This window comes from Miniopterus schreibersii (genome assembly GCF_964146895.1).
Source record: "Miniopterus schreibersii genome assembly, chromosome: 2".
Classification (NCBI taxonomy): Eukaryota; Metazoa; Chordata; class Mammalia; order Chiroptera; family Miniopteridae; genus Miniopterus; species Miniopterus schreibersii.
In genome coordinates, this window is record NC_138102.1 from 25264104 (window position 1) to 25289579 (window position 25476).

The following is a 25476-nucleotide window of genomic DNA, read 5'->3' on the forward strand; positions in this document are numbered from 1 at the left end:
CCCTGTGCTGAGCCTTGCAGACTGAGGTCACCCTGCTGGGTGCTCCTGCTATGTCTGAGACGGCCCAACCCTGAGGGGACAATAGGTCTCGCTACTCTCGGGCCTCTCCTAGGTAAAGGCAATGGACACTCCTGGCTGCAGTGCACAGCAGTCCCTCCTGTTCCATAGACAGGAGGCCCCTCACCCAACATCAGCCTGAGGGCTCTGCCTCTACCTCCTCTCTTTCCCCACAGCCCAGAAATTGCACATCTGCATTCCAGAGTTGGGTCCTGTCTGACCTCACATCTTAAATGTCCTCAGTCAGGGCAGATCTCCACGGAGACTGACTCGGTGGAACCAAAGGCTCCATCTTGCACCAACCTGTTGGGGAGAGAAAGAAAGCTGGCGTCAGCCTCTGCGCTTCCCTGAGTCACTCCTTAAGGGGCTCCATATGCTGATCATTGTTTTTCAGAATTGATCTCTGGAATGCCAGTAACTTGAAATTTGGAGATGAGTTCCTGGGAGAACTAAGGATTCCACTGAAGGTGCTGCGGCAGTCAAGCTCCTACGAAGCATGGTAAGGTGGCCACGTGCCCGCCTTCCGGCCTCGAGCTGGCGGGTGGAGGGACAGAGTTAACAAGTCAAAAGGACACAAAGCTGCGTCTTTACAGCCCAAATGAAATGGCACAAGTCAGCTTCCTATCTGGCCACCTGCTCTTGTTTTGCTGTGGTCCTAACTAGCTCTGGCATGGTGACAGGTTCAGGTAAGAAATTGCAGGTGATCATGCTGACATCATAAGTGGTGGCTGAGAGCCTAACATAAAAGGACAGGGGCATGAAAGCCTTACAACTTCGAGAATAGGTTTTGGGCCTGCTCCCTGAGGGCAGATGGCTGCCACACCTCCGAGCAGCACTGTACCAGGCTCTACCCTGTGGCAGGCATTTGTAACCTTTGCCTGTCATCAGAAGTGTCACCTGATGAGAACGGTGTGCAAGGTGCTGTGAGTTTCAGGAAAATCTCCATTTCAGTCTGCACATCTAAATGGAGGGGTCCCAGCTCTGCCTCATCCCTCACTCACATATCCCAGAAGACTGAGGTTTTACCTCCCGTGCCTTCATTTCTTGTTTTCTCTAGGTTACTTTGCATTTTAGCATAAAAACATGCCTTTGTTTTATTTCTTGTTTGGTTCATAAATCACATTGTATCACAGTGCATATCATCACAGTGAAGCTGCAGAAACTCCAGCCATGGGCTCTCTCACTTCATGCATCTCCTTTAACAGACACACAGAAGGGAGAGAAGGTGTGGGTGACACACCACACATCACACCGCACACTGCACACCGTGGCCCTCACGTCTGCAGACTCACTGTGTGGGTAGATTTTGCGTTGTGCCCAGTGGCCGTTTCCTATCACCAGGAGACTGTGGAGTTCCTGTCTTTAATTCCACGAGGACAACTCCAGCACAGCCCCCAGCTGGGTTTGGTTCCTGCCAGGAGGCATTGCTTAGCTGAGCATCCCCTGGCCTTGTAACCCAGGATATGGCATTCGCCTGGCAGCCCAGTGGAAGCTCTACCCACATCGCATCTCTAACTACCTGGCCAGTAAATTCAGAGCAGTCAGGGTCCCCGCAGTGGCACTGCACTGGGTAGGACCGAAGAGAAGAGAGTAGCCTCTGAGAAAACACTGCTGAAGTGGTTGTATGCGCAGGGATCTGCTGAGCCCACCAGCACAAGCTCACCGTCCCCTCTAATGGTGAAAGCTCTACCACACGTTTCTTAGAATCCTTTTGGTTTTGCTCTACTTATTGCTAACCATTGTCGAGTGTTAATCTTTGCAGATAGTTACTTTACTACAGAACTTCCCTGAACCACTGCTCTCGCTTCCCCTCCTTCTAATCCTCTCCTTTCCTTCCACCCTTCCCACTTTCCCGTCATGATTCCTGTCTGTGGCTCTGTATAATCAGCCCCGAGAATAAACATCCTGTGGGGAACATCCCGGTGCATGGACCCTGCAGGGGGGTGTCCTACAGAATCGCCCTGAAGCCCCCTCCTGCTTCAGACATCAACATAGAGCCCTTGATGGGAAGACCAGCCCCTGGGAAGTGCTGCCACCTCACACTGCCTTGTCCTGTGTCTTGTGCCCAGGTACTTCCTACAGCCCCGAGACAACGGCAGCAAGAGCCTGAAGCCAGGGGATCTGGGGTCCCTGCGGTTGAATGTGGTTTACACAGAAGACCACGTCTTCTCCTCCGACTACTACAGCCCTCTCCGGGACCTTCTGCTGAAGTCTGCAGATGTGGAGGTACTCTTGTGCCTGGTGCACCTGTGGACCTCCACCCACCCCTGTCCCCTCTCTCCTGCAGGCCACTGCTGGACCCTCCTTTACCCAGACCCACTCCCTCTCTGGACCCTCCCCTGCCCCCTGCCCAGCTCTGCCTCCCCAACGTGTCCAGACCAGCCCCTGAATCCACTTTCTACCTCCTTGGTTCCCTTGGCCACCCTCAACGATCTGCCACCCCCACCCCTCTGCCCAGGCCCTGACCACCTGGGGCCCAGCACCCGGGCTGCCTGCTCCCTGTTGCTGACTTCCCCTGCGGCCTGACCCCTCTGGGCCTACTTTGTGTCTAGGAACATCTGAATCTCCCTTTGATGGATGAGGGGGTGTCATGGGTGGGTCTGGAAGCTGCCCTTAGGTCATGCTGTGTCTCTCTGCAGCCCGTCTCAGCGTCCACAGCTCACATCCTGGGCGAGGTGTGCAGAGAAAAGCAGGAGGCAGCTATCCCACTGGTGCGGCTTTTCCTGCACTATGGCCGGGTGGTGCCCTTCATCAGCGCCATTGCCAACGCCGAGGTCCGGAGGACACAGTGAGTGCCACTGTGACCTCTGCCCGGGAACCCTCACATTTCCCCAAGGGGATCTGGCCTGGTGATGGGTTGGGGCTGGGGCTGGGGCCAGGGCTGGGGAAGGTTGGGGGACCTGGACAGCAGACGTCTCCCTCAAAACATATCAGAGCACAGGGATGGGGCAGAGAAAGGAAACTGTACAGGTTCAGATTTTCTTTCAGAGAGACACTTACTGTTTTTAAAAATGCACCTTTTATCCTGGAAATCCCAAGGGGCATGTGCAGGAAGGGGGTGAATGCAGTATTGGCTGTTTTAGGAACAGGCTCTTCAATGTTAAGACCACATAAGAGGACTGGGCCACTGCGTCCTCCGGGACCTGCTTCTGCTACATGGAGATGAGTTCTACACTCCCTGATTCCTTGGGTTCAGAAATATCCAGATGCACCCTTGTTGAAAAGGCTATAAAAAGCACAGCCAATTCTGTTTGCTTCCCTACCAGATCTCCTGTGCTGACCCCAGGTTTGGTCCTTAAAAATATTCGTTCATTTGTAAAAAACAAGCTTGAGGAAGGGAGGCACCATCAGCTCCCGTTCCTTCGAATGGGTTGATGGCAGGGGACATGTCTTTGGTGTGCTGAATAGCACTATTTTCTGAACAAGGCACACTGTGTGCAGTGGGTTTGTTACACAGGCAGGGCCAGGTCAGGAACTCTGCCGTGAAACGTCTGGCCTGGTCTCATGCTCCTCCTAAAACCCCTGAGAGCGGACTCCTCAGGGTGAGTGTGTGTCTGCATCTGATGGACAGGCACTCAAGAACAGGTTCTGCTTCTTTCTCCACCTTGGCTGTACTGAGGAGACAGAAGTCACCCCTGATACTGATGCTATTTTCCAGGGACCCCAACACCATTTTCCGAGGAAACTCGTTGACATCCAAGTGCATTGACGAGACGATGAAGCTGGCGGGGATGCACTATCTGCATGTCACCCTGAAGCCCACCATAGAGGAGGTGGGTCGGGGTCCCCAGGGCCCAGTGTTACTGGGGAGTGTGTGGAAGATTTCCTCAGGAACCCACATGTCCATGTGAAAGACAAGCAGACGCATAGGGAATGCAGTGCAGCGGGATTCACCTGAATGAAGAGCTGTCACTTTAATGTCAGCTTCGTTCCCCCGCCTCATCACAAGGACCTTCCATGTGTATTTCGGAATCTTTCTTGTTTTCTCAAATTAAAAAAATACTTAAGAAAAGCCATTATTCTAAAGATGGAAGGCCGTGCAAGAGAAAAACTGGGTCTTCAGGGGACACCTCTTTCCCCACAGGTTTGGCTCTCCCCAAATTCACTAGGCCTGAAGTTTTCTCTAGTGCCTCCTGCAGCTGTGGAGGCCCTCCCTTATTTTTTACTAGTTGCCAAACACATTCAAAGGAACCACACGCTTCCTTTCCAAATGACTCAGCGTTTTGTGCCTGACCCCTTAAGGGGGCACCTGGGCAGGCAGCATTTCCCCCAGAGCAGTTTCATAAAAAACAGGCCCTGTGCAATGCGAGAAAATTTAAAATAGCATTCTGTTTTGGCCTGGGTGCAAAATCCTGACAGCACTGTGAGGTAAAATCGTTAAGCTTTATGACACCTGATTCCACGGGAGATAATGCAGAGCCTTCTTCAAGAAAGTCCCATTCCTCACAGGACTTTGGGCTCACACGCTGCTCAGTGTCTTCAGCTGACATTCCTCCTCATGGCCACGGGGAGGGCTAGCTGTGGGCAGCTCTTTTTCTCACAGTGTCCGTCCCTGAGCCTGATCCTATTGACCTCCACCCCGCCTATGCTCCTGGGATCTGTCCCACTCACTCCTTGTTGTAAATGCTCTTTCCAGATATGCCAGAGCCACAAATCCTGTGAAATTGACCCTGTGAAGTTGAAAGATGGTGAAAACCTTGAAAACAACATGGTAAGGGGTTCCGGCTTGTTCACCAACACTCTGTCTTGAGGATTTTTGGCACATGGCCACCTTGGACACCCTGTGTTATGGTGGGGTGGGGTATGCTTTGTGAGTGCACCCACGGAAGCCTGAGGTGCATAAGCTGACTTTCACTGTGTCAAGTGACCAGTCCCGGTCAACGATTGGCCACCATATTTCTTTGCTCTTGATTTCTTTCATGCTGACTAGCATCTCTCCATGGCCTGTCACTCAGCTCCTGCTCCTTCCCTTCCTGGGATAACCTGAGGCCTTCCCCCCCCCACCCTCCTAGCATCAGGGTGGCCTCACCAGCCCTATCAGTCTTCCCAGCCCATCTTTTCCCTCCTCTCAACAAACACAGGTCCCAAACCTGGCCCACCCCAGGCTCTTCCCAGAGCTGTTTATTAAAATAGCAAAAACTAAAGTAAATAAATAAATAAATAAAATAGCAAAAACTCCCTAATTTTGACACTTCACCCTAATGTTTTAGTCTTTTTAACAATTTCTTCATCCAGATCATGCTGTGTCTTTGTCATGTCTTTAAAAAAAAAAAAAAAAAAGAGACAGGGCCCTCACCTTCAGGAACTTCCATTTTGGTGAATTTGACCTCTGTGTTTAGTTAATGAGGTCAGACATGGAGGAGCGGGACACAACGTGGCTTTTTCCACACCCCAGAACTCCAATTATTTGCACTATATGAATTATTATAACTACTCAGTTAAGAGAGGTTGTTTTTTAATCACGATGAAAATTACATCTTTTGCTGCCACGGCTCCCTGCGGCTGCTCTGAGCCAGTCCCTGGCCTCTGGACTCGCTCCCTCCCAGTGTGGCCAAGGTGCTCCATGCAGCCTGGGGAGAGAGTTGGGTCCAAATGAGCACTGTTGGGGCATCTCACCCATTTTCATTGCAGGAGAACCTGCGGCAGTACGTTGACCGCATCTTTAATGTCATCACCAAGTCGGGGGTGAGCTGCCCTACTGTCATGTGTGACATTTTCTTTTCCCTCCGAGAGGCAGCTGCCAAGCGCTTCCAGGGTGAGTCCTCTGTGGATATTCTCATGCCAGCAGAAAATATCTATAGCCCCTCACTGGGTGGTTCCCTTCCTCTGCGCCGGACACCTCAGAGCAAAGAAGGGGCTTTTCAGAGCCCTGTAAAGACAGTTCTGACTTGGCCGCTGGGCCAGGGCTCAGATGTCAGCGCACAGTGCCCATTCAGCATCCTCTCCAGCTGTGTCTGCTGGGCAGTGCTCCCTCATCCCCATCTGCATTCGTCCCTGGGTGGCTAGGGCTGCAGCCCCAGACAGAAGGCAGTGGGCCGAGTTCCCTCGCAGTGGTTTATTTGGGACAGAAAGTTCACGCCTGTGGGTCTCAGCTTTTGCACTCAGAGAAGCCACCTTTCCTGGTCCTCCAGCAGTTTCTGCTGCAGTCCGCTTGGTGCCACTTGGTGCTCAGTCATCTAACTCTGCCTGGCTGCATTTTCAAGAAAGACAGGATGAGTCCTCTGGGGAACTGGGACTGTAAGAGTCCCAGGGATGAGCCCCCTCTTTTTAATTATGCTGATTCCTTGGGCAGGTACCCAGAGCTACCATGGCAGAGCTTCCCATGGGCAAAGTGAAGGCATCCAGCCCTGGCTGGAAGTATCAGGTTAACTGCGGACCTAGAAGCAGGGCACTCACCAGCTCAGACCAGGTCTTAGAAGGCTGAGGGAGGGGTACTTGGTGCCTGGCCCCTGCTTGGTCGAGCAGGCACCATCCCACTTCATCCATCCCTGGGAACCCATGAATCAGCCCAGATGTGACCTGCTGCCTTGGGGAACTGCTGAAACCTCAGCATCCAAGCCCTCAGAGCAGTCCCTGTGGCCCAGACAGAAGGCCCCAAAGTGAGCCCTGGCCCCTTCCCTCCTCCTGCTGGGGCAGCTCAGCCTCCAGCAGCAGAGCCTGGGCTAGGACTTCCTGCTTTCAGAGAGCTTGGGCTCCTTTTAGGACCAAAAAGCATCTAGTATCTGGGACAAGCAGTTACCAAGCACACCAAGCCTCTGATCCTCTTTGGAATAAGATGGAAGTAAATAACTAATGAACAAACCATATCCTCCTACCCCAGATGTGAGTAAACCACCTAATAATGAGCCATCTCCCTGTAAGGCCACTAGGGCCTGATGAGCAGGTTGTGTCTGTTACAGCTCAACTGCCAGATGGTGTTGAGCTTTTAGTAACAGTGAGGGGGAAAGAGAGAGGGACAGAGAGAGGGAGAGAGGTGGAGAGAGATAGAGAGAGATGTAGAGAGACTTAGAGAGACAGTGGGGTCCAGGAGAGAGCTGCAGGCCAGCACCTTGCCTCTAGGAGACCCTCGGAAGGAGCAGAGACTCTGGGTTGTAGCCCCCTTGCCCAGGTCCACTGCTGTCATCTGCAGAAAGCCCCACTGAGTTGGCTCTCTCTGTGTCTCGGCGACAGATGACCTGGATGTGAGGTACACAGCAGTGAGCAGCTTCATTTTCCTGAGGTTCTTCGCTCCTGCCATCCTGTCCCCTAACCTCTTCCAGCTCACGCCTCACCACACAGTAAGTGAGCATCAGCCTTGTAAACTGGGAAACCAGCCCTCCTGCACCAGCAGGTGATGTTGGGCTCAGGTTTGTAAACTGGGCCACCAGCCCTCCTGCATCAGCCGGTCCTCAGCATCAGCAAGTGATGTTGGGCTCAGGCCAGGCTCTCCTCCCCAGGTGTAGGGGGTGGGAGGACAACATTCCACGGTAATGGGGTTGTGAAAATGCCACATGCCCTTAACTTCTTTGTCTACTAGGAAGTTTATCGACTTTCCTAAGTTGTGTCCGTTAAAACGTGGTTGATGTGACCAGGTTGTAACTGCTGTCTGCTATTATGTTCTCCCTCCCGCCATGGGAAAAATTGAGCATTTGTCATCTTGTGTATATTTAGTCATTTATTCAATCAATCAACAAATATGTATTGAGCACCCACATGCTCCAGGCTCTGAGCTTTCACTGGGCTGACGGTAGTGATGCATCAGCAGAGAAAGTGCCAGGTGCGGGCAGTGCTTGGCGGAAAGCCCAGGGTGAGGGGGTTCGAGGGTGATGGGCTCATTCCTGTTTTTTTTGGTTTTAAATTAAACTTCCAAATCATATGAAGGTGAGGGAGATGCAGAACTGGGGACAGTCACTGGACAGGGATGCCGCTAAGTTCAAGACGCTCCTTTTGCCTGTCAGATCTGGAGCGCTGACATCCAGCAGCTCTTTTCACGTGTTGCCATTTGGGGAGCCAGCCAGAGCTTTGTGGAAATGCCAGGGTCTGGGTCTGGGGTGGCCTGGATTTTTAGTGATTCCCAGACCACACAGAGTAGAAGGGTCTGGGTGAAATTTTCCGAATCCAGGGTTCGTGTGTTTACTGTTCACTCACAGACAGCATGAGCGTGCCGTGTAGCTTATAAGTGATGTTTTCATTTTGTTGGCTGTGTAATTCTGGGCTCAGTCACAACATTCCTGTAAAACTGAAACGAAACTCGCTTTTCTCTTTTGCGCCTGACAGGACCCACAGACGTCTAGGACGCTGACACTTATCTCAAAGACAATTCAAACTCTTGGCAGCTTATCCAAGTCAAAGTCTGTAAGTCACTTATTTTAATCTTTTTTTTTTAAAACACAAAGGAGTGTGTGTTTAATGCAGTTATTAGGATAAAGAGCAACAGAACCAGCCAGGCATCCCCACCAACCAGCCTTGGCCTTTAATATCTGAGGACGTTTATGTCTTAGGCAGGTTCGGTCGCTGCCTGATGACCAGGGGCCTGTCCATGCGGAGCAGCCAGCACGCCTCTTTCTGTCCCTGGGCTCCATGCTCAGTGTACACCTTTTGGTGACAAACCTGTGTCTCCCCTTTATTGTCGCTCACTTCAGACTGGATTTTGGTGCCCAGGGCTCCCCAAGGGACTACCCCAGGCTCCATGGCCCCTAGGACTCACCTCATGACAAGCAGTTTGGGGATGTGGGGAGCTAACTTGTGTAGATAGTGATGTGGAGAGCAGGCGGTGTGCTTACTGGGCTGGAGCCAGAGGCTGGTTCCGACCATGGACTGGCTGAGCCAGCTGGAGTCGCCACCTCTTCTGTCTGGAGAGGGTTAAGCAGCAACCCACAGTCCTCCCAGCCCCCCTCATTGTGCTCTTCGTGGGGCCACGAGTGAACCAGGTCCCATCACTGCAGACAAGCATCCCTCCCTTGGCGCCAGTGCTGGGCTTTCTCTGAGTCAGAGTGCGGTAAAATGTATGCGGTGACTTACGGGCAGCCTGACATGCACTGATTGCTTTCTTTTATCCATCAATCCCAGTTTCTATTGACTGGAAATTCAGATAAACAGGCACCTGCCAGGTCAGGGTTCTACACAAAACCCACCTCATTTTCACATCCAGAAATAGCAAAGTGACCTAAATATAAAAACTGCTGAGTGGAATGGGACATTGGGAATGGTTGTTTGAAGGCCCTTCCTGAGTTCCTATGCTTTGCCACGAGTCCTGTCCATACCCCACAGCCCAGGGACCACGTCTGGGTTCAGTGTAAACATCATGGACCTGGAACCCAGATGTTAGTGACCACATGTGGAAGGGTGTTGAGCCATTTGTAACAAAGAACTCACCGAGGACCCCCCACCCCATAGTTAACTTTTAAAAACACCACTTAGCAGAATTCATCGCCTGTGAATGTTTTCGCATGATTCTGGGATTTCAGGTCTGATTTAAGACCTGGGCTGAACTTCTGGGGCAGCACTTGTCTCCCCAGGGATCCTAGCACCTTCCCTTGGTTTAGTTGCCGTAACTGAGGCTCACTATAGCCATGCCTCTAGAGTTTCCAGGTTTGGGTCATGAGCCAGGAGACCTGTAGGCCTTCGTTAAGTGACCTGCTTCATTCTAGGCCAGCTTTAAGGAATCCTACATGGCTGCATTTTACGAATTCTTCAATGAGCAGAAATATGCTGATGCTGTAAAAAATGTGAGTACCAACATCAATGAACATAGACTACCCCCCCACCCTAATACGTTGTTTCTAAGAAACAGAGTTGTTTTTGTTTTGTTTTTATTCTCACTTGAGTATATTTTTCCCATTGCTTTTCCCAGAGAGAGAGAGAGAGAGAGAGAAACATCGATGTGAGAGAGATACATCGATTGGTTGCCTCCCGCATGCTCCCTGACCACATGTGCCCTGACTGGGGCTGGGGAGAGGTATGTGCTCTTGGCTGGAATCGAATCCAGGACCCTTCAGTCCATGGGTCAACTCTCTAACCACTGAGCAAAACTGGATGCTTTGTGTCCAGAGTTGCTTTTAAAAAAAAGGAGTTTAAATTTGAATAACATAAAATCTGCCATTTGCCATATGAAATAGTTTAGACAGTCTGGTCCATTCTCAGCATCGTGTGACCACCTTGCCCCACTGGGTGCTCTCTTCACTCCAGGGCTGCTATAAATGTCTCCTATGCCATTCTTATTTGGAATCTGATATTTGGAGGCCATCATTATTTTTATGTCTAAATTTTTTCTCTAAGTGAGTGAGCATTACACCTTCATAGAATATCACCCGCTTTTGTTCCACAAACTCCCATGTCCTGCCCAGTCCAGCTGTCTGCTCCTGGTGCCTCAGAGTCACGGAAGCCTAGGACCCCAGATCCAGAGTTAAGAACAGCATGCTTACGGGGAAACTCTTCTGGATCCTAAGCAGTTATACATATTTATTGTTCAGAAATATTAAAAACCATAACCTAGAAGGGAAGGAAGGGAGAGGAGCTGGGGGCAGCCACCAGTTTGATGGAAGGAATCCAGACAGGCTGTGGGACAGTCGAATTGAGCAGGGAGCCCCCACCCCAGCAAAACCACAGGGAGATGAAGATGGCCAGGGAGGGCGGCCTGGGACACTTCAAATTCCATGAGAGATGCATTCTGGAGTCACCTGTTAAAAGGCAGGTAGACCTCCAGGTGTTACATGAATGAAGTCTGGCAGCTTTTCCAGCTGGGGGTGCTATGAGACCTTCCCTGGAGGAGCCAGCAGGAGGTCGGGGTGGGGGCTGGAAGCTTCTTAGCCACAGTGGAGACCAGCACAGAGCCCCTGTGAAATCTCAAAGCAGAACCCATTGCCCTGGCACCTGCTTCCCAGATTCTTCTCTCTCTCCTGGCATCAGAAGGGGACACAAAGCATCCTGTAGCATCATTTATATGTAAGAATGAATGTATTCAAGCATGTCATTTCCCTTTTTAATAGCCTTGTTTCTTTCCCACTTCAGTTCTTAGACTTGATCTCGTCCTCTGGGAGAAGAGACCCCAAGAGCGTGGAGCAGCCCATCCTGCTGAAGGAAGGGTAAGGCTGGCGAGCGCCACTGGGCAGGTGGAGAGAAATGCAGGTAGCGGTGCTCCCAGTCTGTCTCAGCCATGAAGTGGGGCGTCTCTGCCCTTGGGGCCAGTGGTCTCCCAGGTCAGAGGCAGCCCAGATCCTTTCGGGCTGTTGAGGCCTGGAAGAAGTGAGGCCTTAGTCCACCACTCTCAAACTCCCCAAGACTGCACGCAGGGCATGTCTAAATGTGGTGTTGTTTACATTCATTTCTCTGTGCCTCTTCTCTGCTGAATTTACAGTGGAGAAATGCCCGTCCCTGCGAGAAAAGGGGAATGGGGTACTGAATGACCCCTGATAGTCAGGCATTCATGCGCAGTTGGCTCATTCGCACCTGAGTTCAAGGCCTTGCCTTCCCCCCATCAGCCTCTCTCCTGAAGCTTTTGTCAGGAGACACTAAAGCAGACAGCAGGTGCTCCACATCGCTGCTCTTTGCTTTCCAGAGCACACCTGTGTGTCCGTGAGCCTGCTGCCAGCGCTTGCTCTTTAAGATCATCTTGTCAGTATTTTCAGTGTGGGAGGTGGGAGGGGTGGCTGCTCTGTTGGATGTCTAATAACCCACAGTCATCACCCACAGTCATCACCAGCTTGTAATTTAAAGTTAGCACCAGCACAGGGCTGAACTTCTCTAAAGTAGAGGCATGCCTTTTGATTTGTTAATCCCATCACTTGGAAATAAAATCAAAAGATACTGAAAATCCACAGTCTGCATTGGGTATCACAGATTCCAAAGTAGTGAGTTGTTTTGATTTTGCAGATGTGACTTTGGGCTGCAGGATGGGGAGGGCCGTGTGGGACGTTCACCCATCCACGTGTCCTGTTCCCAACAGGTTCATGATTAAGAGGGCACAAGGACGAAAACGCTTTGGGATGAAGAACTTTAAGAAAAGGTGGTTCCGCCTGACAAATCATGAGTTCACCTACCAGAAAAGCAAAGGTAACAAGAAAAATTTGCCTTTTCCTTCTTTTCATGTCTTTATTCTGAGGGACCAGAGCCTTGTTTAAGCCCCATTTGGGGTTACGGTCTGCTTTTCTGGAGTGAAACCAAGAGCAGAGAAGGTGTGTGCCTCAGAGTGAGCAGTTTCTGTAAACAGCAGAGCAGGGGAGACATCCACAGTGTGGCCTGGTGGGGAGTGGGAAGGGCCCCGACAGGAATCAGGGTCCCACAGGGAGGGCAGTGATGGTCTTGTCCTCTTTGCCTGTGTTCTTCTGGATCTGAAGTGGTCAGATTTAGAGCGTGGAATATTGAGAAAGTAACTTCTCCCCATAAAAACGGAGGTACGTGGTTCCTACAGACAGTGTGACGAGAGGCTTTAGTGTCATGATGGATGTGGGTACTGGGTGTTCTTGCGAGGGAGAGCATGAGGCCCAGTTTTGTGGACACAAAGGACCCATTCCCAGGCCTTCTCTGACTATTGCCCCTCAGCCCCTCATGCCTGTGGCATGTCAGTTTCTTAGCCTTCTCACCTAAAGAGGGGAGACCCTAACCCTCCTCCTAACCCAGCACCTGCCTCTGGGCCTGCTGCTCATTAACCCCTCTGTGCTACAGGAGACCCGCCCCTCTACAGCATCCCCATCGAGAACATTCTGGCAGTGGAGAAGCTGGAGGAGGAGTCCTTCAAGATGAAGAACGTGAGTGCCCCATCTCCAGGCACTCTTCCCCGCCATCTCTCTCCTCTCCCGCTAGCACCCGCCTCCCCTGCCTCTGCTCTCTGGGGGGAGGGGGGGGCACATGAGCTAGGTGTGTACAAGGCGCTGTGTGATTTTGCATCTGACCTTGGAGCAGAACAGCCTGGCTCTCCCTACCTGTGGGCCAGGGCAGGCAAGACCTGCAGGAAGATGGCCTCCCTGGTGGCTCCAGGGGTCCAGGGGCCCTCTGTTAAAGGATACCAGGGGCAGGTTCTGGGACCGTGTGGAGTGTATTTGAAACGTTTTATTTTGATCTAGTTTTGAACTTACAGAAAAATTACGAGACTAGAACAAGGACCTCCCATGTCCCCTAACCTGGAATCACTGGTTTTGTCCCATTTGCTGAGCACAGTCCTTCATTCTGTCTCCTTGTCTCTCTCCATGTACATATTTTCCCCTGCACCATGTAAATATTTTCATGTAGTTCCTAAAAGCAAGGACATTTATATAATCTCCTACAGTTACCAAAGTCAGGACACTCAACACTGATGCAATAGTACTACTAATCCACAGTCCATATTTAAATTTTGGCAGTTGTCCCAATAACATTCTTTATGGCTGTTGGTTTTTTTCCCTGGGCTGGCACACAATCCAGAGCCACACGGTCCCTTATTTCTCTGTCGTCTCCTTAATCTTTACCTGTTTTGTGACCTTGGCATTTTTGAAGCATACAAGCCAGTTTTTGTGGACATCCCCCAGTTTGGGTGTGTCAGCTGTTCTGCTGGGCATGTTTGGGCCATGTGTTCTGTCAGGAATCTCAGAGGCCCTGTGTCACCTGGTGCATCCTATCAGGAGGCCCGGCTCGTAGTTAGTCAGTGACTCGTAGGAGATACACTGGCCTGGGTCTGTGTCCTGTTCCTTCTCAACTTCTCCCCATCGACGATGACTTTCTGACTCCATCATTCTCTCGCTACTTTGCATTGGCTCTCTACTGTGCATAGCTTTTTCTTCTCCCCCAAGGAGGCTGGTTCATTTATTAGGACTGTAAGGACTCCCACGGCCCTATTTTATTCAGAGGCTGGAGTCTTGTTGCCCTGGGAGGAGGGCCTGTTTCTACACAGCATCTCGGCCCATTGCTCACTGCCTCTCTACATCCAGTGGCTTTCCTCACTCATCAGGCTCAGTGACAGACACCAGGTTCTTGGTGTATAGAACAGGACCTCAAGTGAGGCTTCACCTCTCGGAAGCTGACAGGGAACCCGACTCGTCTCTTCCCTCTCCTGTGTCTGCCTGCCTCCCATTCATTGACACAACTCAATGGTCCAGTATTCAGTAGGTGCCTAAGGCCACACTGGGCCTGTGGGGGACACTGTGAGTCTGTTTTGGCTGGTCCAAGGCTGAAGAGTTACAAGGTGCTTATACCTCTGTCTGGGTCTGAGATTGGCTCCCCAGCCTGCTGGACAGATGGAGGAAGTGGCCTCACCCTCGACTCTCAGCCAGCAGACAGCAGCTCCTGCTCTCCATGCTCTATTTTCTTCTTTTATTCCTCACTAGAGGATATGTTTTTATTGTTTTTAGAGAGAGAAGAATGGAGAGGGAGAGAGAGAGAGAAACATCGATGTGAGAGAGAAACATCAATCAGTTGTCTCCCATAAGTGCCCTGACCAGGGATTGAACCCACAACCTGGGTATGTGCCCTGACCGGGAATTAAACCCACAACCTTTTGATGTATGGACAACGCTCCAACCAACTGAGCGACACCATCCAGGGCCTGCTCTGGCTCCTTGTCTTTCCCCCTAGAACTATTTGAGGCCATTTATTGGGCAAGCAGAGTCCCCATGGCAGATGTAGGTTTTTCCCTGGACCTGAGGAATGTTCACAGCATCTCACCTGCTCCAGGAGCTGGAAGGCCCTCCTCCTTTGCAGGCAGCTTCCTATAGCGTGTCTGTGCCTCACCCTACCCAGATTGGGGGCTGGAAACGCTGCACCCTCAGCCAGCGGCATTCCCAGACATCCACGGAAGGACACAAGTGTAGAAAATGTCCTGGAAGCAGCTGTGAGCTGTTTTGTTCCTTCAGGCCCCTAATTTAGGTTTAGAATAATTCCCTAATTTTAGCATCATTTGTTCATCAGCCTGTTTTTTCCTGTTGCCTTCCTCAGAGCCAGCTTCCCATGGAGCTAACTACTAAGCTCATGGCCTGTCCCATTTGAGAGATGTTTTTGAAGGTTTGCTGTGTTCTGAGCCCTGTTCAGGGGCCAGCCTGTGAGGATAGTCAGGATAGAATGCCTCCTTCTAGCGGCGGCTCTCCTCCACAGATCTGCCATACACAGATCCGTGCAGTCTGAGGCCCGTATCTCCGAGCATGTCTGTGCCAACTGGGACGGGGGTCTCTGCAAATGAGCCCTGACTATTCACTCAGCAACTTGGACTCACAACTCCCTCTCCCAGAATCATCGACTCCTGCTCCTTTCTCCTCTTGGCGCACACCACCACCCCTTAGAAAAGGCCACTGTCATCTTTCTTTGACATCCTGACTCCTGGCCTCCCCTCATGCCCTCTGACAAGTCCAGTGTGAGAACCTGCCAGAGCTCTGCCTGCCCACCTCCCCTGTAAACCCCACCTTCTGTGTGCAGCTGGCCTGCTCCTGCTGGGAGCACCCGACCCTGCCTGTTGTGCTAGAACCTTTGCACCTATTGTCTCTGCTGCCCCAGGACCTGTGCACCTGCTGTGCTGCTGCCCGGGACACTGTCCTTCCTGCTTTTCCCACTCAGCCTAATTAACTCTTCATCATGCTCTGATCTGGGCTGGAGGATCGTCTATTCTGAGCATTCTATACTAACCTGACCCCCATTGGGCTGCACCCTCAGCCCCCTGCGCTTGGCGTTCACTTTATCTTGCTGGCTGGAAGAAACTATGCCCACACTGTGTCCGCAGGACCTAGGACAGTACCTGGTACTCAGGAATGTTCGCTGAATGGGTAATGAATAGGAAAGGCAGTGGCGGCTCTAAGAAACCTCCTGGAGGAAGTAACACCTGCCTGAAATAAGGAAGGAGAGTCCTCAGGGTGATTAGTTGGGGAGGGAGAGGCTTTTCAGATGGAGGCAGATCTGGAGATGAGGGCAGGAGGGTGGGCCGGGTGAACCCTGACGTACCTTGCATGGAAGCCCACTCCATCTTAAAACATAAGGGATCCAAAGAAACCAGTCCATTGATGCGCTTTAGGAGGCCCCATGGGCGAGATAAGCAGTGCTACTCTTGCTTTTTGAATGGAGACCCCGACACCCCAGGAAAGGAAGTGCCTGGCCAGGCTGACCATGGGTCACCAGCTGAGTCACATTGGCCTCCTTAGTCTGCCATGCCTCCCGCTGCTCCTGTGTCCCCCAGGGGAAGGGCTTTGGCTTCTGTTTTCAGGTTCAGTGCCAGTAGAAAGCCCTTGGCACCCACTGTAGTCCCTGAGCTTGTAGGCATTGAAGATAATGACCCCTGTGGTTCCTGCGGGGTGGTCCCTGGAGCCCATTCTCTCTCCTCAGATGTTCCAGGTTATCCAGCCTGAGCGAGCGCTGTACATCCAGGCCAACAACTGTGTGGAGGCCAAGGCCTGGATTGACATCCTCACCAAAGTGAGCCAGTGCAATAAGAAGCGCCTTACTGTCTACCACCCCTCCGCCTACCTCAATGGTCACTGGCTGTGCTGCAGGGCCTCCTCGGACACGGCCCCCGGCTGCTCCCCCTGCACTGGGTAGGTCTGCGCCTTCCCAGCCTCCTGGACCCTCCCAGCCGCCCAGTGTAGCCAAGCACAGTTATCCGGCTTGTGCACCCTTCAGGGAAGTTTGGTCAAGGGGTCAAGTTGGGGCTAAAATTCAGTCCCCACCAACCTGGCAAACTGTACACACGCAGGCTGTTCTCTACATGGTCCAGGAGCCTCCACCCGAGGGCATCCCTTGGCTCATCCTCATGAAGACTCTGTGTAGACTGGCAGGAGCTCTGAGCCTTCATGGATTCTCCTTTCTCTACTAGGGGTCAGAGCCATCCTTGGGGAGTGGGTGGGCAATGAAAGAGGGGGCCCCATGCAGAGGGAATACCCTTAGGGGCTGGTTTTGCTGTCTTGTTTTTCCCAAGAAGAGTGTGGAAGTATTCCATCTTCCTGATTCGACCCCCTTTGATTTCTCCAATCTACACCTCCCCTCCTTTGGAAACCGAGGCAGCCCTTCTTTTCCAGCCCCATCATTGGCTGGGCCTCCTGAAGGTCATTAGAGGCTCACCTCCATCGTCCTGGAAGGAGGCCTGGTGACTCAAGCTTGGCCGGTCCCTGGGCCCCATGTGACTTGTGAGAAAAGTGACAACTCCTGTTTGTTGTGATTGTGGATGTGACGAATCCCCCCAAAGCTCTCTTGGAGGGGGGAATAGGAAATGTAGCTTCATAGACAAAGCAGCTAAGACTGGGGATAAGTCCCTGCTGGGTCCCGCCCAGGAGTCTGTGACCGAGCCCTTATCCTGTCTCCCTAGAGAGTCTAGATGCTGTGTCTGGGGGAGGGGCTGTTGCTGTACCTCAGGCAGGAGCAGGAGCCCTCAATAGCCTAAGGAAGGAGAGGGGACCAGCTTGTCCCTACCTGGGGCAGCCAACTGACCTGTCAGGGCACATGACCCACGTGCATCTGTCAGGGCTTTTTTTATTCTGGGTCATTTCTTTTCACAGCAACATAAATCTGCCTTGTGTGCGTGCTGTCCTGGCAGGTCTGTGGGTGCCGGGAGACTTCCAGGCCTCCCAGACTGTGGATGGTCACTTTTCCGTGCTCGTGAATTATTTCACAAACCACACACAAATGCCCCAGCCCCATCAGGGAGAAGTTCAAAGTTGGATCACTCCAACGTCTTTAGTGATCCTTAAAAAAATCAATATCATGATTAAAAGCATTGTGCTTTCTGTTCTTCTCATTGTGTTCGGGCAGTGGCCTCCCAGCAAACATCCAGCTGGACATCGATGGGGACCGAGAGACGGAGCGCATCTACTCCCTGTTCAACTTGTACATGAGCAAACTGGAGAAGATGCAAGGTAAGGACAGGATAGGGTCCCTTCTCTGTCACATCAATCACAGCAGCTTTGAGGACACCTGACTCTGGTCCTAGCGACACATGGAGCTTCCTGCAGCGATGACTTGGGAAAGTATGGGCAGAACTCATCTTACTGTGCTTCGCTTTATTGCAACTCCCAGAGACTACGTTTCATCAACATCAGGGAAGGCCCTCCACCAGCAAAAGATTAGCATGTGCCGAAAGCACACATAATAGTTAGCATTTTTTAGTAATAAAATAATTTTAATTAAGGTATGTACATTGCTTTTTCTAGACATAATGGTATTGCATGCTTATTAGACAACAGTATAGTGAAACATAACTTTTATATGCACTGGGAAACCAAAAAATTAGTGTGACTCATTTTATTGCAACATTCGCTTTATTGCAGTGGTCTAGAACTGAACACGCAGTATCTCCAAGATATGCCTGTGAACCCCTCTGAGCCTCCATGCTCTACGTGTGGTGTTATCCTTTATAGCTTTCCACAGGTTAGGCATCTGTTTGGGAGACAACTTTGTACTTGGGACCGTGGATGGTCAGCATAAACCACCCGGTTAACTGTCCCATCATCTAGCACTGCATCTGGTTCCTGGGCTGCTTTATAAAAGGGTATCAGTTGCCTTGCTGAAATCAGCATGCACATACTCTTGGCATTTCCCTAAGTCTTGGTTTTATAAACCATTTTAAATAGGAAGTGCAGTGTGCTTATCATGATCCCTTCTAGTTGATGTTTTATATTTGCCTCCCTGAACTTATTTCACAATCCGTTTACTGATCCATTCAAGAATTTTACATCTGATATGTGGCTTATGGACTTCTTTTTTAAAAAAATTATTTATTTATTAAATTAACTTTATTGTTGAAAATATTACAGATGTCCCTCTTTCCCCCCCTATTGATCTCCTCCCCCCTGCACCCCCCAGGCCTTCACCACACTATTGTCTGTGTCCACGGGTTATGCATATATGCAGATACCCTCTTTTTTCAGGGTCTCAGCAGTTAAAACCACTCGCCTACCCTTAGTCCTCGGATCTCCTCCAGGGCCTGGGCCTCTCCCAGGTCACTCCCCGGCTCTCACCCTCACAGACCACACTCTTTGGTGCCCTGGGATGGAATATTTCCAGGATTTAGAGGCTTCGATTCAGAGCCAGCTTTGGCACGTCATGCACCAGGCAAGCCCCGTTTCCTCTCCTGTGAAATGGGGCAGCAATGCCACCAACCCATTGAGTTAATCTGAGGATTGGCTGAAATAAACTCCGTGAAACAATGAGCACAGTGCCCAGCGCTGAGAGGGGCTGGGTCTCGGCCACCTGTGTCATCCTTATTACCATCGCCGTTGTTCGTCCCTCCTGCTGGGCCTTCAGTGGATCCTCCTCTGCATCTAAGCTGTAGAAAGCTGCAGACACCTGTCCTGGCAATGAGAGATATTTGTTTCTGTTTCTTTAACAAGCTTCATAAACACTTGCTTATTCAAGTCTTAGCTCTCTTGATGCATCCATGGTGGCTGTGATGTTTTTTTGCATCTGTCTTCTCCCTCTATCTTTATGACAGCAGCAACCACAGCTCATACTTCTGCTAGACCTGGGCCAGGAGACTCGGGGGGCCAGTGTCCTCACTTCCCAGAAGGGTTAACTGAGGCTCTGGAGCTTAAGTAACTTGCCCAAAGTGGAGCAGTTACAGGCAGTGTCTTTGGGGAGGAAATGCAGACACTCTGGCTCCAGAGACCTAACCCTCTGCCTCACGTAAAAGGGGAAAAGACTGAGCTCCCTCACGGTGCCCTGGGGACTCCTGGGCTCCTCCCTCCTCTTCATGTTTAGGCCCCCTTATCTTTCTGTCACACTCCCTTTTTCTTTGAAATTTTACATCTTTTCAGTTTTTCTTTGCACAGACTTGTGATTTTTCTTAGAATTGAGAGATTTCCCCTGAGAATCATAAAGACAGTAAAGTGGACACCAGAACTTTCTGTGGTAATGAACAGAATACAGTGAGGCGAGGAGCCCTCCTGATGCTGGCTCACCTAGGCCAGACACCCTGCAAAGCGCATGTCTTCCCACCTGGTCTCTCTGTGGCCCTGGAACATAGGGTCCAGCATAGGTGTCTGGGGACAGATGGGAGGGGCCTGGACCAGGTGTTTGGGGACAGGAGGGGAGGCTGCTCCAGTTTAGGTATGTGGATGTTTCCTGTGGATGAGTAACAGCTACGTGCAGCGTGGCCTTCAGCAGGAGTGAGGTGCTGGATGAAGAAGTTACCTGCTGAGCAGGTGGGGGTGATGGAGGTCTTAGGAAACTGCTGGCACAGACTGGCCAAGAGGTGACGTCCTGGAGCTCATCTTCCCAGGCTGACCGTGTATGATCCCACAGGCCCTCAAGCCAGCCTGGCCCAGGAGCAGACAGATGTCTGCTGTTTCTGGCTTCAGGAGCCAGTGGTGTGTGGATGGGCACAGGCCACCCAGGAGCAGGGCTGGTCCGAGAGGGGCCTTGGGCCTTGGCATTTGGGGCATTGAACCCTCAGAGACCTCTGTCCCGGGCCCTGGCTTTCTGGTCCCACTGGCTTTCCCAGTGCTCAGGGGTGGTCAGACTGGTGGGAATGGCTTCTATTTCTGGGCATTTACCTGTGAATGGGCAGCCTTTTCCTAAGGAGGCTGCTTCTGAGGAATCCAGGAAGCTGCCTGTCTGGGTCTTCCCCTCGCACTGACCGCCCTGTCCCAAAACCCCGCAGAGGCCTGTGGGAGCAGATCTGTGTACGACGGCCCTGAGCAAGAGGAATACTCAACGTTCATCATCGACGACCCCCAAGAGACCTACAAGACACTGAAGCAGGTCATCGCCAGGGTCGGGACCTTGGAGCAGGAGCACGCCCAGTATAAAAGGGACAAGTTCAAGAAGACCAAGTATGGGAGCCAGTGAGTATGGTGCCCAGTTGCTTGGGAAGTCTCAGCACGGGTGTGGGGAGCTGGGGAAGAGACTGCAAGGAGCTGCCTTGGGGAGGAGGGTACTGGCCCTTCCCTAGAGCCACCTGTGTCGGTGTGGGGGCTGCGCAGGCTTCCTGGGTCCCTCAGAGCAGGCCTCACTTTACTCTCCAGAGCGCTCTGGGCAGTGACCTGGGAGCAGCACCTCCCTCTTCCCCTCCTGCTTCCTGACTCTGCTGCTGTCCCTTTGCTCTCCTGCCTCCCCAGTTCATTCACTTTCAAAATTAGGCTTTCCTGGGCCAGCATCCCTGCCCCCAGCAAGTTCTGCACTTTCTCCCTCTCTCTTGAGGCCAGCTCTGGACTGGCCCCCATCTGTGTCTTGTAAGGGAGGGGTGGGGGTAAATAGATTACAGACTCAGCCAGTCTGCCCACGTCCCTTCCACCTCCTGCTGGCCTTGCGCCCACAGGCAGTTCAACCAAGCTGCTTGCCTCCTGCCTCTCTAAGAATGGAGGGTAAGAGAGCCTCAGGAACTGCCGGAACTTGGGTTAAATTGCACAAAGTACTAGAACAGTCCTTAGGGGCTACCCTTGTTAGCATCTCTGCCAGAGTTTCCCTGTCCAATGGGTATTCCTATGGACCACAATGGCAGAGACCACCACCCACACAGCCTCTGACAGGGCAGCTCCACATAACAAGGAGTCCTCCTCCTCCCTCCCTTCCTGGTAGGGTGTGGGTTTGCTCTGGGAAAGGAAGTGAAGGGGCTCTGGGAGAGAGAAAACTTTGACCAGGTTGCTCACATGTGCCAAGCACCCAGCGAGCACCTCTCAGGTAACATTGATTTGTCTTTGCTCCTGGAAGAGTCTGTCCTGGCTCCATAAAGAGTCAAAACATATTCCAGATTCCCTTTAATACCCCTCTGTCGAGAGAGCCTGTGGTGACCTTCTAAAAATGTCATCGCTGATTAAACATGGTAAATCAGGTTGAAAGCCTGAAGCTCAGTCCTACTTCCTGTGGTAGCAGCTATGTAAGCACTCAGGCAGCTCACAGGACTGAGCACCTGTGACCCCTGGGGACCAGGCATTCAGCAGACGGCACCGTGCCCTCGTCAAGCACAGGGCTTCCATACGTGTGGGTGCAATGCACAAGGTCTGTGCAAATGCTCTATACACATGATCACATGTGTGCACATGACCTACTCACTGTGTCCAGGGTCACAGTGGGTGACTCCACAGGCAGCTTTGGACTAATTCTTTCTTCCTTTGCTTGTCTATATTTTCATATTTATTACAAAGAATCACATCACATACATAGAAAAAGACTTTTAAAAAGCGCAGATGAGCACTGGTGATGGAGGGGCTGTTCTTCATTTTCTCCTCTCCCCCATCTCCCCTTTGCAGGGAACACCCCATTGGAGATAAGAGTTTTCAAAGCTACATCAGGCAGCAGTCAGAGGTCTCCACCCATTCCATTTAAAGCCTGGAGGACATCCAGCACAGCGCTGTGAGCTGCACCAGGAAGGCCACAGTCTTTGCGAAGGAGGGAGACAGACAAGAAGGCAGAGCGAGGAAGCAAAGGGACCCACACTTCCTCTGCTCGCATAGATGACAAGTGTCAAGCTCATGGAACTCCTGAGACTCTCCAGGGCCATTTCTGTGGTTGCCATGCACTTTATTCATGCCGGTGGGCAGGTGCCCTGAGCTGGCCTTTCTGGACCAGGTGCCAGCGTCGCCTCGCCCACTGCAGAGAGAGTGCTTCTGTCTTGTGAGCGCTGCTCCCTCTGCTGGTCTCTGCAGCGCCTGCACGGGGAGCCTCTGCTTCAGCACAGCGGGGCTTTCAGAGCATTATTCTTTCCCTGTGAGCCTGCTGTCCCCGCGCCCACGGGCAGGTGGCTTCCTGGTTTCAGCTTTTGGTATTGGTGGTGTTCCTGGCTAGAGGGTCAGTTTTATGGTGAGGATGTGAAGACCTGCATGGAGATCCCAATTTGAGGATGCTCTTGATATTTTGGGGGGTACAGGGTTCTTCTGCAGAGAGTTCCTGGGGAGGGAGTGAGTTCTAGACTTTTCTCCTGGAGGTTAAAGCCTCACCCTGCTGTCTGCTGAGATGCGCCCACAGCCTGCAGACACCCCTCGATGCTGACAGGCTGAGCTGGGTGTCCACCCAGGCCCCACTTCAGGCACAAGTTGTGTTGTTGTGCAGTCAGTGGGGCTTAAAAGCAGAATCCACATTTTCCACCCCTTGTGGAAGTTTGGGGAAGATTTTAAAAATAGAAATGCGCGATATTTTCAGGCTGTTTTTCTTAACATTTTTAATTAGCTCTTTGATATGAAATAACTCAGAACATCCAAACCTGGACTCATTAAAGGGGAGGGTGCCATGGCAGAAAAGGGAATGTGTTGCATCTCATGGAAGCTAGTTACAGGTCCTCCAAAGAAAACGGAGCAAGGGAAGAAATCCTGAACTTGAAATGGAAGGCGCTCGGCTGTGCAGACGCCCCCTGGCCCCCGGGAGTGGTATTGCACTGTGTTTCTATGAAGCCCTTAGAAGCGCAGCGAGGGCTGCTTTCTGTTGGAGTGGGGGGGTTCCTGACGCCCCACGGGAGCTGTTTGCTGACTCTTCCCAGACAGTCCTCATAGCTGCAGGCACCGGCTTTGGAAAGCACTGTTCAAACACACAGGACCATGTGCCCTTGTGCCCATCTCTGTTCTTATTTGCAAGTACTGTCCTTCAGACTCAATCTAGATGGCAGATAGTAACATAAATTGTCACAAAAATGGTGGAGAATATGATGCAAAAAATAAACTTTGGGACACACGGCTATTAGGCTGCACCGGACTGCAATTTTTAACATGGATTTGTAACTTAATGGTTCTGTTTATAAGATACTAATGATTTGTGATGTATTTTACTGGCCAATTAAAACAGACGTTTTATTCTTTCTGTGGACTGGCTTGGTTTCCCAGCAGTGCACACTGATAATTGCACGTGTGTGTGGTGGAGCCAGGCAGGTGGGGAGCTGGATGATGTACCTGTGATGACAGGCGAGGTCCCCCTGATGACAGGTGAGGTTCCCCCCTGGTGACAGGTAAGGTGCCTCTGAGAGGTCCAGTAGTGGGGCTTTGGATTGAGCTGGGGCCCATGACGCTCTCAGATAGAAAGGTGTGTGGTTGGCACTGTGAGGGCCATCGGAAGGTGTTCTGCTGGGAACCTCCAATGTGGGTGGAGATGGGGGCCCCAGCTCAAGGAAGGTGGGAAAGATAGGCTTGTGTTACCCCCTGAAAACACAGCAGTGGGCTGCGCGCCTGAGGACCAGACAGGCTAGCCTCCCCAGAGACAAGCAGCAGGAGGGGGACAGGCCTTCGGTGCCTTTGAGAAGTGGTTGTCCCTCCTGGAGGGGAAGGTGGGAGAGGGAGGAGCCAGATGCACAACAGGGGCTCTAGGGTGAGACCCCATGCATATTCTCATTTCCTTATTCCTTCTTTTCTCCACTTGATTTTCATTTGGTCGTTTTTAAAATTCCAACCTGGGTCAGCTGTTCTGAGAAGAATTGGACATTTCTGGGGGTGCTGCAGCCACAGGACTCAGGACGATGGTGGTCAGCCTCCTTCCCTGGGGGCATGGGCTTCGGGAGGGAACTGCTGTCGATGCTTCTCTCTGGCCCCTCCGGCCTGCTCTGGGCAGGGGCAGCTGAGGGCTGGGTGGGGGTTGCAAGGGTGCCTATGAGGTGAGAGACCATGGGCATCAGCCCAGACATGAGCATCCACAGCAGGACCACAGGACGGCTCCAGGGGGCCGGGGTGACTCAGATTCCCATCCAGGCCCAGGATGTGGGCAGGATGAAAGGAAGAGACGCTGGGGAACATGGGAATAGAAGCCCCTCTCTCAGGACCCCCCAGTGATAGGTCACAGTTGGCTTTCTGTTTTCACCTGCTCTTTCTCTAGAAAACCTGTTACCTGAAGAAAAGAGCTGTCCCTAAGCGTCCCACTGTTGTGACTCTCATTGGTTGTACTCTCCAAGAGCCTTTAGGCTTGGAGCAGGTGCCTCTGAGGAACATCTCAGTAGGTGGGCACCCCGTCTGTCCCTGCACTGGCCATTTGGTTCAGTAACCTGAGGCTCCTGTGAGCCAAGATGCTATAAGCAATTTGAGGGGATGGAAGTGCAGGTGGAATAGGGAGCCACTTTTGCTTCATTCTGAGTATTCATGACTCCCCAAGTGCAATCAGCCAGTTAGTTGCTCAGGAAAAGCACCTACTGTGATTTGTGTCCCAAAGTCTTGGATAATTGGAGGGGAAAAACTGTGCTCAAGTAGGATATCAGAAATTTTCTTTTAGGCTGTGTTATGGGCTGACTTGTGTCCCCCAAAACTCATGTGGCTACGCTGGGGGACATGGGGACCTCAGTACCACAGACTGACTGTATTTAGAGATCGGGTCTTTAAAAAGGCAGTTAAGGTCACGTGAAGTCATCAGTGTGACTGGTGTCCTAATAAGAAGAGGAGATTCGGACACAGACACACACAAAGGGATGACCATGTGAGAACACAGGAAGACAGCCTTGCACACACAAAGAAGAGAGGCCTCCAAATCCGGAAAGAAACTGTTGAAGCCACCCAGGCTGTGGTATTTGTTACGACAGTGCCAGCAAACTAATACAGACCGAAAATGCAGATTTAAATGGGTTTTGTCAGTGCAGTTCAAACCTGCCTGTCCCCA

The 25476-nt window shown here is 51.7% G+C and overlaps 1 protein-coding gene across 1 annotated transcript in view; it reads left to right on the top strand.

Annotated features, from left to right (window-relative positions):
- RASA3 (RAS p21 protein activator 3) overlaps positions 1-23703 on the top strand; it is a 106872-nt gene extending 83169 nt beyond the window's left edge. The window contains exons 9-24 of the mRNA XM_081129779.1: positions 452-556; positions 2127-2283; positions 2697-2845; positions 3716-3830; positions 4694-4768; positions 5689-5812; positions 7228-7334; positions 8314-8391; positions 9687-9764; positions 11047-11120; positions 11981-12087; positions 12700-12782; positions 16312-16520; positions 17731-17834; positions 20576-20759; positions 22164-23703. Of these exons, the coding sequence (XP_080985905.1) occupies positions 452-556; positions 2127-2283; positions 2697-2845; positions 3716-3830; positions 4694-4768; positions 5689-5812; positions 7228-7334; positions 8314-8391; positions 9687-9764; positions 11047-11120; positions 11981-12087; positions 12700-12782; positions 16312-16520; positions 17731-17834; positions 20576-20759; positions 22164-22239 (1825 nt within the window). The 3' untranslated portion in view covers positions 22240-23703. The remainder of the gene's footprint in view (positions 1-451; positions 557-2126; positions 2284-2696; positions 2846-3715; positions 3831-4693; positions 4769-5688; positions 5813-7227; positions 7335-8313; positions 8392-9686; positions 9765-11046; positions 11121-11980; positions 12088-12699; positions 12783-16311; positions 16521-17730; positions 17835-20575; positions 20760-22163) is intronic.
- The last annotated feature ends 1773 nt before the right edge of the window (positions 23704-25476 follow it).